The sequence below is a fragment of the Mustela lutreola genome, chromosome 1, assembly GCF_030435805.1.
Source record: "Mustela lutreola isolate mMusLut2 chromosome 1, mMusLut2.pri, whole genome shotgun sequence".
Lineage (NCBI taxonomy): Eukaryota > Metazoa > Chordata > Mammalia > Carnivora > Mustelidae > Mustela > Mustela lutreola.
The window spans coordinates 231,157,823-231,173,855 of record NC_081290.1 but is presented as its reverse complement, the minus strand read 5'-3'; the positions used below and the strand labels follow the sequence as shown (position 1 = coordinate 231,173,855).

The 16,033-nt window shown below is 40.1% G+C and overlaps 1 protein-coding gene and 1 non-coding gene across 7 annotated transcripts in view; both read right to left on the bottom strand.

The window, feature by feature from the left end:
* The window catches only part of C2CD3 (C2 domain containing 3 centriole elongation regulator), a 155,874-nt gene that overhangs the window by 40,531 nt on the left and 99,310 nt on the right, over positions 1 to 16,033 (bottom strand). For all 6 annotated transcript variants that reach the window (XM_059132807.1, XM_059132820.1, XM_059132789.1 and 3 more), the window contains exons 25-28: positions 12,002 to 12,140; positions 9,404 to 9,468; positions 5,214 to 5,419; positions 2,931 to 3,052 (exon numbers count right to left, since the gene is read on the bottom strand). In XM_059132807.1, the coding sequence (XP_058988790.1) occupies positions 2,931 to 3,052; positions 5,214 to 5,419; positions 9,404 to 9,468; positions 12,002 to 12,140 (532 nt within the window). The remainder of the gene's footprint in view (positions 1 to 2,930; positions 3,053 to 5,213; positions 5,420 to 9,403; positions 9,469 to 12,001; positions 12,141 to 16,033) is intronic.
* Positions 91 to 227, bottom strand: LOC131823017 (small nucleolar RNA SNORA5). Its single transcript, XR_009350466.1, has one exon. It is a non-coding gene; the product is annotated as a small nucleolar RNA SNORA5 (small nucleolar RNA).

The window sequence follows — 16,033 nt, the reverse complement described above, 5'->3', positions numbered from 1 at the left end:
ATTTGTGTACTAATCTATTCCCTATTTAATCACCGTTGCTCCTTTCTAGCTTTGGTCGCTCTTTTTTTGCGGGCGGGGAGGGGTGGCACAAGGTGTCTGTGACCAAATTTATCCCTGAGGCCCAGCACAGTTAGGATCAAGGCCCATGGATCACAGTGTTTCTGTGGCAGCCTTTTGGGCCAGTGCCAGCCATGGCATGGGCGGGCACTGAATTTGACATAGCTGCGGTGTTTTGTTTTGTTAAATCTATAAAAAAATTTTCAAATTTCTTCGCAAGGTATTCATGAACTTGACTCCAGCAATAATTGTCTTCTCTTTAAATATTAGCTTCATCAATATATAATTCACATACAATTCACCCAGTGAAAGTGTACAACTCAATGGTTTTTAGTATATTCAGAGTTGTATAACCATCACCACGTATTTTCATCACCCAAAAAAGAAACTCTATACCTATCAGCAATCACTCCACATTTCCTCCACTCCCTCAAACCCTCAACCCAAACCTCCTAGCTCTAGGCTACTGCTAATCTACTTTCTGATTCTGTAGATTGGCCCAATCTGAATAATTCATATAAATGGAATAATAACCGTATAGAGTCATTCCATTTGGCATGTTTTTAAACTTCACCCGTGCTATAGTATATATCAGTAATTCATTCCTTCTTGTGGTTGAGTAATTCTCCATTATGTAGAGATAACACGTTATTTTTCTATACATCAGATGATGCACATTTTTGTTGTTTCCATTTTTTTTTTTAAAAGATTTTATTTATCTATTTGACAGAGACCACAAGTAGGCAGAGAGGCAGGCAGAGAGAGAGGAGGAAGCAGGCTCCCCGCTGAGCAGAGAGCCTAATGCGGGACTCGATCCCAAGACCCTGAGATCATGACCTGAGCTGAAGGCAGAGGCTTAACCTACTGAGCCACCCAGGTGCCCCTGGTTGTTTCCATTTTTAAGTCATAAGGAACAATGCTACTAACAAACACTCATGTACAGGTTTTGTGCAGACATATTATTTTACTGTTCTTGGGTATATACCTAGAAGCGGAATTATTGGATCAAATGATTTCTCTATGTTTAGCCTTTTAAAAGGAAGTGCCAGACTGTTTTACAAAGCAGCTGCACCATTTTAAAATCCCATCCCTGGATGGTTCAGTCATTGGGTGCCTGCCCTTGGCTCAGGTCATGATCCCAGGGTCCTGGGATTGAGCCCCACTTCGGGGTCCCTGCTCAGCGGGAAGCCTGTTTCTTCCTCTCCCACTCCCTCTGCTTGTGTTCCCTCTCTCACTGTCTCTCTCTCTGTCAAAAAAAGAAATAAAATCATTAAAAATAAATAAATAAATACATACATAAGTAAACAAATAAATTTAAAAAATCCCACTATGTATGAGGGTTCTGGTTTCTCCACATTCTCCCAACACTTGTGATATTTGTCTTTTTGATTAGTTATTGTAGTGGGTGTGAAGTGGTATCCCATTATGGCTTTCATTTACATTCTCCTGATGGTTAATGATTTTTAAAAAAATATTTTATTTATTTATTTTAGAGAGAGACAGTGAGGGAGAGTATGAGCGAGGAGAAGGTCAGAGAGAGAAGCACACTCCCCGTGGAGCTGGGAGCCCGTTGTGGGACTTGATCCTGGGACTCCAGGATCATGACCTGAGCTGAAAGCAGTTGCTTAACCAACTGAGCCACCCAGGCACCCTGGTTAATGATGTTAAATATCTTTTCATGTGCTTACTGATAATTTGTGTATCTTCTTTGGATGTTTTCAGATATTCTTTGGATGTCTATTCAGATCATTTGTCTTTTTTTTTAAGATTTTATTTTATTTATTTATTTATTTTAAAGATTTTATTTATTTATTTGACAGAGAGAGATCACAAGTAGGCAGAGAGGCAGGCAGAGAGAGAGAGGAGGAAGCAGGCTCCCTGCTGAGCAGAGAGCCTGATGTGGGACTCGATCCCAGGACCCTGAGATCATGACCTGAGCCGAAGGCAGCGGCTTAACCCACTGAGCCACCCAGGTGCCCAAGATTTTATTTATTTAAGGGACACAGAGCGAGAGTAAGCAAGCATGAGCACAGGGCGGTGGGGAGGAAAGGGAGAAGCAGGCTCCCTACTGAGCAGGGAGCCCAACTGGGGCTTGATCCCAGGACCCTGGGATCATGACCACAGCTGGAGGCAGAGGCTTAACCCACTGAGCCACCCAGGCGCCCCTTTTGGTCCATGCTTACTTGGGTTATTTGCTTTTTATTATTGAATTATAGGAATTATATATATATATATATATATATATATATATATATATATGAATTCTTTATATATTCTGGATATGTCTCGTCATATCTATAGGTTGTCTTTTTATTTTCTTAATTGTGGCATGAAAGTTTTTAATCTTATAATCCAATTTACTTTTTTTTTTTGTTGCTTCTGCTTTTTGTCTCTTATGTAAGGAATCATTTACATAATCTAAGGTCATGAAGATTTACTCCTATTTTCTTCCTTTGAGAGAATGGAATATGCTCTAGCTCTGTCATCCATATGCATGTCTATGGTTGACGAGGTGAAGCATCTGGATGGGCCAGTTGCTCTTCATAAAATATCCTGGTTCCTACGTTTGGAAAGGGAAAGATTTCAGATAGCTGATGATTGATTTCAAGGATAAACGTTAAACGTTAAAGGCCTCTAAGGAAAAGAGAACCGCATCCTTTCCACTGAAGCTACCCTTCAGATAGCAGTAAAAGATCAAGTTTCCATCTTATGAAAAAAAAATTTGCTTTCATAGGATCCCGGAGTTCCCAGCAGTTGTGACAGAACAAAGCTATTTCCCTGTCTCTATTTTCTTCCTCTAATAAAGTAAAGAGAGATGACAAACTAGTTAGCAGACTTTCAACTCTATTTCTTCCCATCAAAAATTCACTCACCTCTCAGGAGAGGAGAAATCAAGTTCCTTTGATGACGTGTGAGCAAATTGTTCTGGGGTCCATCTTGCAATGCTGCTGAGGAATGCAGAGGCAGGGAAGGAAAAGGGGCGATATACTGGGTTCTGTAGAAACAATGAGAAAAATGGTGTGCCTGTCACCACAAATCCTTTTGGAACAAAGAAGTACAAATAAGTTTGTAAATTTGTGTTTAAAAAATTTATTGTATGTAGATAAATATAATTTGCTGAGTACTTTCTATGTGTTGGATGATGTACTAAGCAATTTACATGCATTTTCTTATTTGAACTTCACAATAATATTACAAGATAGGTACTATTATTCCCATTTTATATACCATGCTATCAGATTACTTTTTAGTTGCTTTATTTGTATTTATGCTTGGCTCTTCCAGCTAGTTTGTAAATTCCTGACTGGATATCATTTTACCTTACATGTCAAGTGGTATTTCTTACCTCATGACTACAGGGCTAACGTGAAGAAAAGACCTTCTTATACAGTGACTGTTTAACTCTTTGTCACTTTCTCATGCAGTCATGCATGAGAGAGATGCCCACCCTGCTAGAACCTGGGCCAGGCATGCATGATAACAGAGATGAAAAAAAAAAAAAACAACACCCTAGAATCTTTGTCTTGATAGAGCTCCCTCATCTGGGACAGTCTGGAAAATTCTTTTATAGTTAACTCCCTGAGTGTTCTTACTATCACTGATTCCCCTTTTTCCATTCCCTCTCTTTTTATTTTTTCTATAAGACAGAACAGTGATTTTATTTGACAGTTAAAAAATATTTATTTTTAAAAGATTTTATTTATTTGCCAGAGAGAGAGCGCGATCACAAACAGGGAGAGCAACAGGCAGAAGGGGAAGGAGGCTTTCCACTGAGCAAGAAGCTTGATGCAGAATTTGATCCTAGGACTCCAGGATCATGACCTGAGCTGAAGGCAGATGCTTAACTGATGGAGCCACTCAGCCATCCCAAAACGTTTTACTTAAATTCAATTAATTTAACGTATAATGTATTACTGGTTTCAGAAGAAGAGGTCAGTGATTCATCAGTTTATATAATACCCAGTGCTCATTATATCACGTGCCCTCCTTAATGTCCATCCTCCATTTTCCCATCTCCCCACTCCCTTCCCCTCCAGCAACCCTCAATTTGTTTCCTATGATTATAGTTTGTCTCTTATAGTTTGTCTCCCTCTCTGGTTTCATCTTATATTTTTTTCCTCATTGTTTTGTTAGAACAATGATTTTAGGGACGCCTGGGTGGCTCAGTCAGTTAAGCATGATCTGCCTTCGGCTCAGATCACGATTCCAGGGTCCTGGGACTGAGTCCAGCATCAGGCTCCTTGCTCAGCAGGGAGCCTCCTTCTCTCTCTGCCTCCGCTGCTCCCCCTGCTTGTGTGCTTTCTCTCTCTCTCTCGGAAAAAGAAATAAAACCTTAAAAGAAAGAAAGAACAAGGATTTTAATGTAATAGAGTTTTTAAAGAGTTTAACCAATGTGGTTTCAAACTCCATGCTGCAATTAATCTTATTTTATTTAAAAATTAAGATACAGCCATTTGTGACAACACGGATGGACCCAGAGGGTATGATGCTATGTGAAGTAAGAGAGAAAGACAAATACCCTATGATTTCACTTTTATGTGGAGTCTAAAAAACAAAACAAATTAATTAAGAAAAAAGCAGAAACAGACCCATAGATACAGAGAACAGACTGATGGTTGCTAGAGGGGAGGGGGATGGGCAAAATCAGTGAAGTAGGTAGGAGATACAGGCTTCCAGTTATGGAATGAATAAGTCACGGGAATAAAAGGCACATCACAGAGAATGCAGGCAATGGTACTGTAATAGCACTGTATGATGACAGATGGTGGCTGCACTTGTGAGCATGACATATAAACTTGTCTAATCACTGTGTTGTACACCTGATACCAATGTAACCCTGTGTGTCAACTACACTCAAGTAGAAAATTTTTTTTCAATTGAGATACAGTCAGTGTATTATAAAGTTCATCTTTGAAATTGTTCAATTCAGTGGTTTTTAATATATTCAGAGTTGTGCGTCTGTCACCCTTGTATAATTCCACTTTGTCACCACTGTGTAATTTTTATCATCCTAAACAGGTCATGAGGTCATTATGAGACACAAATACATAATGTGTTTTGTAAGCTGGAGAGCACCAAACACATGTAAAGGATCTTCTTACAGATTTGGCTCAGCAGAATGCTTACTGGTTAAGACCGTGAATCAGCATACGTACCAGCAATCCTGGGGTCTCTACCCCACGTCTTGATTGTTTTTCTTCTTTGAAGTGCATCAAACTCTCCAGAGGGGAGACAGCAACTTTTATCTGCCCCTGACACTCTCCACTGAAGTCTGTGATGTTGTACCAGCCACAGACAAACTGGAAGCCAGAAAGAAGCGGGGAGAGGTCCACTGAGGCAAAGCCAATCACCCTCTCCTCATCTGTGGGGGAAAGACAAGAACTGGGTAGTGTGGCTGGGCAGGTCTTGCCACTGACATTAGAGGCTGCACACAGAGAAGCTGAAACAGGAGACTGTGGGGTGTGTGTGTAGGGGCTCAAATGATTCCAAAATCAACACTGAAGACAGATAATGAGAATGAGAGAGACAGCCTGCTTTCACTACCATGAATTCCCTTTTTGTATGGCAGGGAAAAGCTAGCAGATTTGAGTTTTATTCTCTTGATATAGGCAATTGGAAAACAACCTTAAACAGCAGTTATATCTTTTCCCTACATTATCATGTCTCAGTGATTTTCCTCAGGGCAGTGGGTCTTGAAAGAAATCATTTGCAAGACCCATCACCCTTGGAATTATGAGGGATTTGCATTTTCCCATTCACATTTGTCTGTATTTTTCAAGTTTTCTGTAACGTACATATGTATTATATTTAATTAAGAACAAAAGTGATACAAATCACAAAAGAAAGACAAAGAACCCTCTGGAAAACCAGTACATGGTGCAAAATAAGAGCTGGGACTCAGGTTTGTAATAGGACTGCCCTTAGTGAGTAAGAAGACCCCTTGTTGACTGGATAAGCAACCATGCAATGGCCTTTGTTCTCAGACTCATTGCTTCTTGTTCCTCACTTCTGATATGGAAGTAGCTGGAGAAGAACAGGCTCCTCTCCTTCCACAAGTTCTTTATTGTATGGGCTATAATCCCTATAATGAATATCAAAGGCTGACTACCAAACGTGGACACCATTCTCAGTTTTCAATTTGCTCAGTAAGTCAAGGAATGTAAATTTCTAAGAGGAGTGGTCATTAGTTTTCCCAGTTTCTTGTACATTCCGCTGGTGACACTGAACTCATTACACACTAACATTTGTTTGGACAGTTTTCTCTTCTTTAGCCTAGGACCTACCTAAAAGCTAAGACCAAATATCATTCGCTTTATGTTTCTTACACTCTTCATTCCGGCATAAATCTTCCCCCATCACGAGGAAGTTGATAAACAACCACTGAGAACACAAATGAACTGCCAATGTAGAGTGGGACAAGGAAGCAGTGCACCACAACAGCTAATCTGAGTGTGGCTTTGATTTGAAAACACATTACTTTAACACCCCAAACCTTGTCTCATATACACAATGAGAAGAACTGAACCACATTTAAGATCCTCTTCAACTTGGACAGTCTTTTTAAGAGTCTATGAACGTTTGACACTGTGTTCCTCAGAGTAGAGTCAAGTAATTCTTACCTAATGGGAGTGAAGAATGATGGCTAGAATCATTAATTTGCACTCCAAAGATTTTTTTTTTTATAGCTTTGCAAAGAAAAATAATCTTGTTTTATTTGGTTACCCACGCGTAACCTATTCTTGATAGACTGTAACTTTAGGTAACAGGTTGAGGGTTTTTCCTAACACTACATCTTAAACATACCTGAGGAGAAATCAGGCTAAGTTGATCACTGAGAAAAACAATAGCTTTGAAGAGCTCAGTTTAATATCATATTTAGTGGGACAACCCACCATTCTTTCTTTGCAGTTCTATGTTCTCATGATCTCAAACTTACTTCATACTTTCTTTACTTCAGACTCTTGTATTTGCTGTTGCCTCTGACTATACTCTGTCATGCCCCTTCATTTCTCAGCTGAAGTATGCTCCAGGAAGCCTTCTCTGACATCGTCAGTCTGAGTTAGATATTCCCTGCCTGTATTAGCCTAATCATACTGTCTTCTAATTGTTTATCTCCACAACACCCCCGACCCCACCAGCGGCCAGGGGACACAAGCTCCATGAGGGTAAAGACCATGTATGCCTTATTTTACCTTTGAATCCCTAGCACTTAAGCATAGTACCTATCACAGAGTAGGAACTCAAATATTTATTGAATATATTTATTGTTTGCATAGCTAAGGCTGTGTGGAAAGGCTGGAGTTAAGGGAAGAGTGGCATTTACCTCCACAGAGACAGAGTTAGGTAAGTATGGTCAATTGGGTCTAGGCATTTTCTCTATCTCCAATTACAACAGGGTTTTATAGGGTTCTCTAGTGGTCTTGGAAGATAGGGAATTTTGTTCTTCTCTATACCAAACAGCCCTAACACAGTACCTGACACATAGTAGGCATAATAAAAATAGCTCCATTTATTAAGCACCAATTATGTGCCAAACATAATCTCTAATCTTTATAAAAATCCTGAAGGGCAGGTACTATTGTCCCAATTTATTATTAAGGAAACAATGGCTCAAAGAGGTAAAGTGTTTTGGCTTAGGTCATATAAATTGTGAATGGCAAAACCAAAATTTGAATCCAGGTCTGTATTAAGACCAAAGTTACTCTTTTTTTTGCCTTGTTATAGTAAGAGCTGAACTGAGGCAAACCCTAGTCTGCCTGACAATCTGTGGGGAGTACTTTAGAGAAAGAGAAGAATAGAATGCCAGGCAGAAGGGTGAATCCTAGTTAAATACAGCAGGAATTCCTTAGGTTGATTCAGAGAAAATGGATTTATGATCAGTTCTGCCACATTTATGACATTAGGTGGGGGTGGGGGACATGATAAGTGAATCCAAGGCAGGGGCATGGGACGAATCATCGAAATTGGATTCACAGCATGATTTCCAAACAGAAGCACTAGAGGAGAGACAGGTAAGTCTATTTCCTTTACACATTGACTACTCTCAGATCTTTATTAGGTTCTGGGGTTAGCTGTGAAACTTACCACTGGCAAATAAAAACTGTAAGGCTATAGAATCAAAACAACTGAGGGTTTAGAAACTAGGCCCTAGTAAGAATGTTAAAGAAGCTAGGTTTATAGGAGGGATTTAACTAAGATAAAATTTTCTAATTACAGAAGCTGTGAGATAGCTGGATGTTCTCATTCACTCACTTTCCCCATCCAATGTTACCAGCATGGTGAAGGTGAAGGCTGTATAGCCAGTCAGAATTGGGTTCAAATCCTGGCTCCACTGATTAATAAGTATATGACCTTCTAATTTCTTTGGGCCTGAGCTGTTACATTTGTAACAATGAATGAATTAGGGGCACCTGGGTGGCTCAATGGGTTAAAGCCTCTGCCTTTGGTTCAGGTCATGATCTCAGGGTCCTGGGATCGAGCCCCATATCGGGCTCTCTGCTCAGTGGGGAGCCTGCTCCCCCCCCCCACCTACTTCTGCTCTCTCTCTCTCTCTGTCAAATAAATAAATAAAATCTTAAAAAAAGAATTAAAAAAATGAATGAATTATGTTTTTACACTGTAGGATTAGAAATGTTTGTAAAGCTCTCAGCACACTGTCATTCACTAATAAGAACAATAAAAACAGATGGTTTTATCAAGTATCAGACACTCATTTAATTCTCCCACTGAGGTAGGTACTATTATTCCTATTTTATAAATAAAGAAACTGAAGCAAAGAGAAATTGAGTCATTCACCCAAGGTCATATTACCTTGTATGGGGTAAGAACTGGTATCTGAATCCCAGAGTGTAGCTTTAGAGTCTGTGCTCTTGATGTTGGATTACGCCTATTAATAATGGTAGCTGAATAAAACTAGGTTCAAGGATCATGATACCAACACCTCTTAGAGGCTCTTGAAACAAGACTCTAGTTTTGTGTACAGCTTAAAAATGCTGGGGTCTTGGTTAATTAGCCAATAGAAGGTACAACATCATACAGGGGGTTGAAATCACTTATGTATAGTAGGGTGTACACTGTGACCGATGAGATATAATTGGAAAGGTGAAATGTACTTGGACTTCTGCACTAAGCAGAAAGTCAAACAAAATGACATGACTTCTAAGGATTTAAATTTCCTGGGAGACTAACGTGGCCTTTTGTGAGAATCCCTCTAACACATACATGCGTCCCTGCATCACAAGTGCCATGGTTATGGTTTCACTTGGTTAAAAAAGGAAAGGATTGGAAACTGTCAACAGGATGTGAGCTTATTTTCAGACAGATATTCACAGAATAGAGTTCATACCTCCTTTATGCCAAACTTTGAAGACCAGAGTTTGTTGAGGGTCCAAAAGAAGCTCTTTTGATAGCCTATTAAGAAAAACATCCACCATAAATTAATGGTGTAGGAAGCATCTGCCATATGAAACTTAAGATTTGAAGAGCATTTTGTAGTTTGCAAAGCACTTTCCTAACATTTTCATTTCAACTTCATGGTCATCTCCGAGGATATAGCTTTACTTTCACAGGTAAAATGAGGAATGGAAGCTCAGAGAGAAGTAACTTGCCAAGACTTGGAATCAGGCTCCCCTGATGTAGTACTTTCCCACCTGATGGTATCTGCCACATTTAAACTCTCTTTCTCAGGATGACAGGGAGTGTGGAGAGGGAGCTCCTCAAGATGTAAGGAACAGTTTTACTGAAGCAGAGCCGGGATTCTTTTTATTTAATGTGGAAAACAGAATGGTAAAAAGGGAGAAGAGGGGAAAAACAACATCCACTGAGTGCCTACTGTGGGACAGGCACAGTGCCTAATATTTCATATATGTGTAATCTGCACAGAAGCCTAGACATTGGCATTATTATCCCTGCTTTACAGATGATAGAAGTGGGCTCAGAGAGGTGAAGTGACTTGCTCAAGGTCACATGAGAATCAGTAAGTGGCAGGGCTGGACTTAAAACTTAGTTTGTTTAATTCTAAAAGCCACACTCTACAGAGGAAAGGCACCAAAATAAGAAAGTATCCATTTTCATATCAGAAAAGAAGTTGATATGCAGTTCAATAAACACCTCTAACACATTTTATTTAAAAAATGACTTATACCATTTTAAATTACAAAGATTTGGAAAGTTCCACACCAGGTGCCATTGCTTTAGGAGGAAATCCAAGGAAAACTAAGAGATTTAATTTCCTTCCCTAGATAACCCTGAGGAACTGAAGAGAACCCACTTCAAGACAACAGGAGGCACTGTGATAAAATGAAATAAGTACTGTGTCAAAAATCTGAATTCTATTTGGTGTTCAGAATACCCACCTCTGCATTCCAGCTCTGCTATGATTACATGAGTGACCCTGGAGACTCAAACATTTTGAGCCCTGGCTTTCTTACCTGTTAAATGGGTTATTTTCTACCTATGAGGTAGAAAATAGGAGCATCAAATGAAATAATTTTGTGATAAAGCAATTGTAAACAGAACCTTTACTCATTTTTCTTCTCTTCTTTCCTCTGCTACCAACAGACTATGTAACCTCCCTGGTCTATAGTCTTAAGTTTGAAGTGAGGGGATAAAATTAGAAGACCGTCAATGTCCCTTTGTCAAGTTCAAAATGTTACACTCTGAATGAATAAATCACCTTCAATTAGAAGCTTAGCCCTCTAGCCTCCTCCCTTTTAAGGCAGATTTGATATTTTAGATCAAGTACCTGGCCATAATGGTGAGAACTTCTATCATTTCCAGTAATTCACCATAGACAGTACTGAGTTGCCACTGTAGTTCTAGCTCCTGACTCAGGTTGGCCTCTCAAATTTCAAAACACTGGACGTGTGAACAACTGCTGGGCTCAACTAGGTATGGAAACACTGTGAGAAAGCAGCAGATCAGACACCATGTGGTATGGCTAGTGTTGGTGGACAAGTGAGAAACCTTATAAAAGGTGATGCAGGATAAAGATAATGGTAAGTTGTTATACTAGAACTCACACTTTCAGTGACGATGAAACAGATGTAATGAAAAAAGGGAGGACAAGCACTGGGCCTGAATGTCAGCCCCTGACCTCTGAACTGCACTGCAGCATGACCGACAGGGCTCCACCTCCAATTCTTTGAGTCTTTCAAAGGACATCTAACATTTGTGGAGCACCTTTGTACCATGAGGTCATTTTTCTAAATGTCACCTAATTTGGACCTCACAATAACCCTGTAAAAATTAACCCCACTTTGCAGATGAGGAATCTGAGGCTCAGAGATACAATTTCATTTGTTCACGCAGCTAGTAAATGAGATGGGATTGGAGGCCAGGTCTCTCTAAGAGCAAAGCCTAGGCTCTTTCCAATGCAGCAGAAATCTTTTTCAAGGAAGTACAATCCATAGCCTTTCCTGAAATTAGTTTGCTATTATCTTCTTCCCCCAAATAAATTGTATACATTCTTCAATACTCAGCTGAATTATCTTATTTAAAATAAAAAGCTTTCCCTGAACTTCTAGGTTAATCTAAATTATCTTTCTGAGGCACTAGAATCATTTTTTGCTACTTTTACAGCACTTGTCACATTCTAATGTATATTTTTCCAGGTAGACCATGAGTACTACAATTGTAGGGACTGTCTTAATCATCTTTAATTCCCAGTCTCTAGAACAGAGTGGGGTATCTAAGTGGTTTTCACTGAATAATTTTTGAGCTGTACTGAGCTCAAAAAGAGTTAAAAAAAAATACCGCAGTAAGATCTTTAAACCACTACTAACTGTGAATTCATAAGCACCAGGATTAAATGACTGCTTGATAAGAAAAGCATTTTCCAGGTCTGCTTAATATTGTTCCCTTTGTTATATCCCTTGATCTGAGTTTGTCTCCTGGAACAAAAAGGAGATTCTGGAAGGCTGATGCGATATCATATAATACAAACCTTGACTGCTGTTGAAAATTCCAGATGGGGGAATCTGTGTTTTCAACCACGTGGGTGTAGATAGGAGATGGATCATCAGCCGTTGCAAAAGATACACAACAACTGGGTATCAATACTTTCCGTTCTGTCAAGGGACTCCCTGAAATAGAACACAATGGAATGACTGACTTTAGGGTGTCAGAAAGAACATGCTAGAAGCCTCCCATTATAAAGGTATAATTTCTAGCCTTATCCTACCTTTAGGTCTTTGCTTGAGCTATTATTCTCTGTATCTGAAATGTTTCTAGTGTCCTTTCTGCTACTAAAACTGTCCTTTCAAGGCTCAGTTCATAAATATTCCCCAGTGAGGGATCACTCCTCTCATCTCTGTATACCTTGCGGGATGATGGAAAATACTGAACTGAGAAGAAAAAGTAGAACTGCAAAACGCCCTAGACTCAGGAGTCACACAATCAATGATCAGCTCTGCGGTGCATGTTTTGTGGGACTTCAGCAAGGCAGCTCTAGGCCACAGTAAGACAACCAGGTGATAGAGAGGTAAAGTGGCTTGCTCACTGCACATCTGGCTAACTAGTGTCTGTAAGACCCAGCCAGGTTTCCTGAGTTTCCAGGGTTTTTCCATTGCAATAGGCCTAATTAACTATTTGGTTAAGAGCTCCCCTCTGGCCTAGAATGAATCCATGGTAACTTTTCCCTCAAGTGATGCCCAAATTTGCGTATTAACAAAAACTTAGTCCAGTTCCATTAAAGGAACATTAACTGACACTTTTCTCTGTGATACACACACATGCCCAGAGGAGTCAGGTTTGATTCCTGATTGGAGACAGACACACACAATTAAAATAAGAGAAAGCACAAGGGAGATTTGGGAACCCAAAGGGGCTCCTAACCATGCCTGAGTAGGTAAAAGAGAACCTCTAAAGACTGATGATACCATAGATAATTTGGGTTTTTACTAAGTATAACTTAGATTAACCTAAATAATTTTACCTCTTTGTTCCTCAGTGCCTTATTCGTAAGACAGGGCTGGAGACACTTGTCATGTCTAGTGTAAGAATACAACTCTAACAAGTACTCAAGGTGACTCATAAAGAAAGGGTCTTCAGAACTTTCTCTAACAAAAATATTCAAGAAGCTTTTATTTTCAGAACCAGGACCACAATGGGGATCACAGAAAGTTCAAAACTCCTTCAGATTTAAGCTCTGCTGAGGGCAAAACTCATTAATTCAGGACTGTTTGGAGATTTTCTGCATGCAACCTTGTATGCAAAATGATTTTCCCAAGAGCTTGGCAAATTATGGCTGACTCAGACAGTGTGGCATGAGTTGCCCTCAGCTACATGTTCTCAGATGATAAGAGTCAAAGAGAATCTGAGAGATGACTTGTATGAGCATCACATTTTATAGTTGTGGAGAAGGGAAATGGGTTTGCTCAGTCATAAAGCAAGTTCATGGCTTAGCTAAGGTCAGAACCCAGTCCACTGACTCCCATTCCAGAACTACTACTATCATATCATCATTTGGAAGGCACATTTCAGAGAGATGACACGCAGGTCTGTATTCTCAGGACCAAACAAAGGGCCTGAAAGACTATATGGATCTATCACTGAGGGTGGGAATCAGGGAGACAACAGAGACCTCTGAAAGTCAGATATCTACCCTGATAAGTGTTCGGCCCTGGATAACAGAAAGAGGCCAAAGAAAAAGTGATTTATAGATTTGTGATTTAGAATTCATATTAGAGATTTTAGAGGTATTAAGTATCATATTCACAAACAAGAGGACATTATTTCCTGCATCAGGAAGATGAGGGTGTTGTGGCAGAGAAATAAACAGCACAGTTCCAAGAATACACAGCTAGTGGAGAGACACCTTTCTAGCCATTTTCAATGCAGACTAATATGTGATATGAAGGAGGAAAATTGTGTGGGAGTAGGGGTGGTGGTATGGGGGAGACTGGGGAACCTAGAATGAGGTTTTGTGCTGAGGTAGTCAGTGATGGTGACACCTTAGTGTCACCTTAGTCCATTCTCAAAAGATGAGTACGTTTGTTGAAAAGGAGAGAAAAAGGCATTCTAGGAAAAGAAAGGAGCAGATCAAAGGCTTAGTAAGAGAGAGAAAAGGGCTTTGGCAAAACGCAAATTGTGGAATTAAGATATGGTGAAAGATGAGGCTGAAAAGACTGATGAGGCCACATGGGAGGAACTCTGTGTGCTGTCACTGAGAGTGTAGGGGAAACAAAGCCAATAACAGTAAAGTATTTTCAGTTGAGAGAGATCGTTATTTGTGGACCAGAATATAACCTCAGGAGCAGAATTAAAAAGATATTGGAAGAGAATACTGGAAGCAGCAACCAATGAGAGGGCTATCCCATTTGTCCAAGTTTCTGAGGCTTGAGCAGGCAAGGTAGCACTAAGAATGGAGAAAAGGTGACAGAAATTTTGTGCAAGAGGCTGTGGTCCTATACCATGTATCTGGATACAGTGGAACTTGGTAAGTATTTGTTGAATAATCTATTAATCCCTGTGACTTATCCCCTGTTAAATTCTCCATAAGCAACTCTCCTACAGGAGAGACAAAGTAGGAAACGAGAGGAGGTATTAAGGAGAAGGCAGCACTGGGCTGAGGCCTCAGGGTCATCCACTTCCTCATTTAACAAATATTTCCGGCTTATTATGTGTCAGATACAGTTCTAGGTGTTAAGAATTTAGTGTTAATAAATAAAACAATAATCCCTGTTTCTGTAGGACTCCTATTCTTCTAGGAAGGGCAGAAAATAAACAAAACACATTATTAAAGGCTACAGACAAAAAGAAAGCAGGAAAGAGGGATAGAAAACGTTGGGGAGGAGCTAGAAATCTTAGATGGGTGGTCAGGGAAGGCCTTGTGAGACAAAGTCATTTCACTAAAGACATGCAAGATGTTAGGAATATTCCAAGCAGAGGAATATCAGATCCAAAGGTCCCAAGACAGGAGTCTGTTTGTATTTCAGAAAAAGCAAAGAGGAGCCAGCATGTTTGTAACAGGGTAAATGAGGGGAAGGGCAGGATGCCAGTTGGACCTTGGTAGCTGGGGAAAGGGAGAAAGGAATCCAGGCTAAGAAAGGTGTGTGAGCAAAGGCCCAGGGAATGGCTTGTCGTTTGTGGTGGTAGGAAAGCAAAGGAAGCCACGCAGTACTGGAGGAAATCACCATTTTGCCATTCTTAGCCACTCTAAAATCATGTCAGTTAGTCTCAGTTGAGCCCTTGGTCGAGCTCAGCAATCATCTTACCATGATTCTCACAGCTCTCTTGCAATGACCAGTCAAAGAGGATCAATTGCTATCGTGATCCCTGATGCCCTCTCTAAGCAAGCCCAGAACATACACTTTCCCACTTTAATACCTTTGTTTAAGTTGAAATATCCATCTGGAGTTTTATCTCCACCTTCCTGAAATCCTACTCATTCTAAAAGGTTCTCCTGATTTCTCAGACATCTCTCATCTCTCTGTTCTAAACTCTCCAAAGACTACATATTGTAGTGCCCTTTGGGCCTTCAGAACACTTTGCTTTATATATCCTTAACCGTGTGGCTGCTAACCTTCTCAATGGGGTAATCAGCTCTTGGAGGACAGAAGCCATGTGTCATTTGCTCCATCCTCTCTATATTTGGCATCGGCCCTGCAGAGATTTACCACTTGCAATGCAAGCCCAGGACTAGGTGTGCAATATATATACCCACCCTGGGCTAGAGTGACTGGTAAACACAGTGTAGACAGGATTAACTGGCAAACACAGCCATATTTCATACCTGAAAGGCAGAATGGTATACAGGAAAAGAGCACTGGCTTCAGATCCAGACATAGCTGGAATCAAATCCTGGCTTTCCAGAGCTTATTAACTGTGTAACTCATGTCACTTTACCTTTTTGAGCTTTATAAAATGGGCAGGTACTATAAACTAATCACACCATCATTGTACTTGTGGTAAGGATGAAATGAGATTTAATGCACAAAAATGAGAATAAAACTCGGTACAAGGAGATGCTCAATAA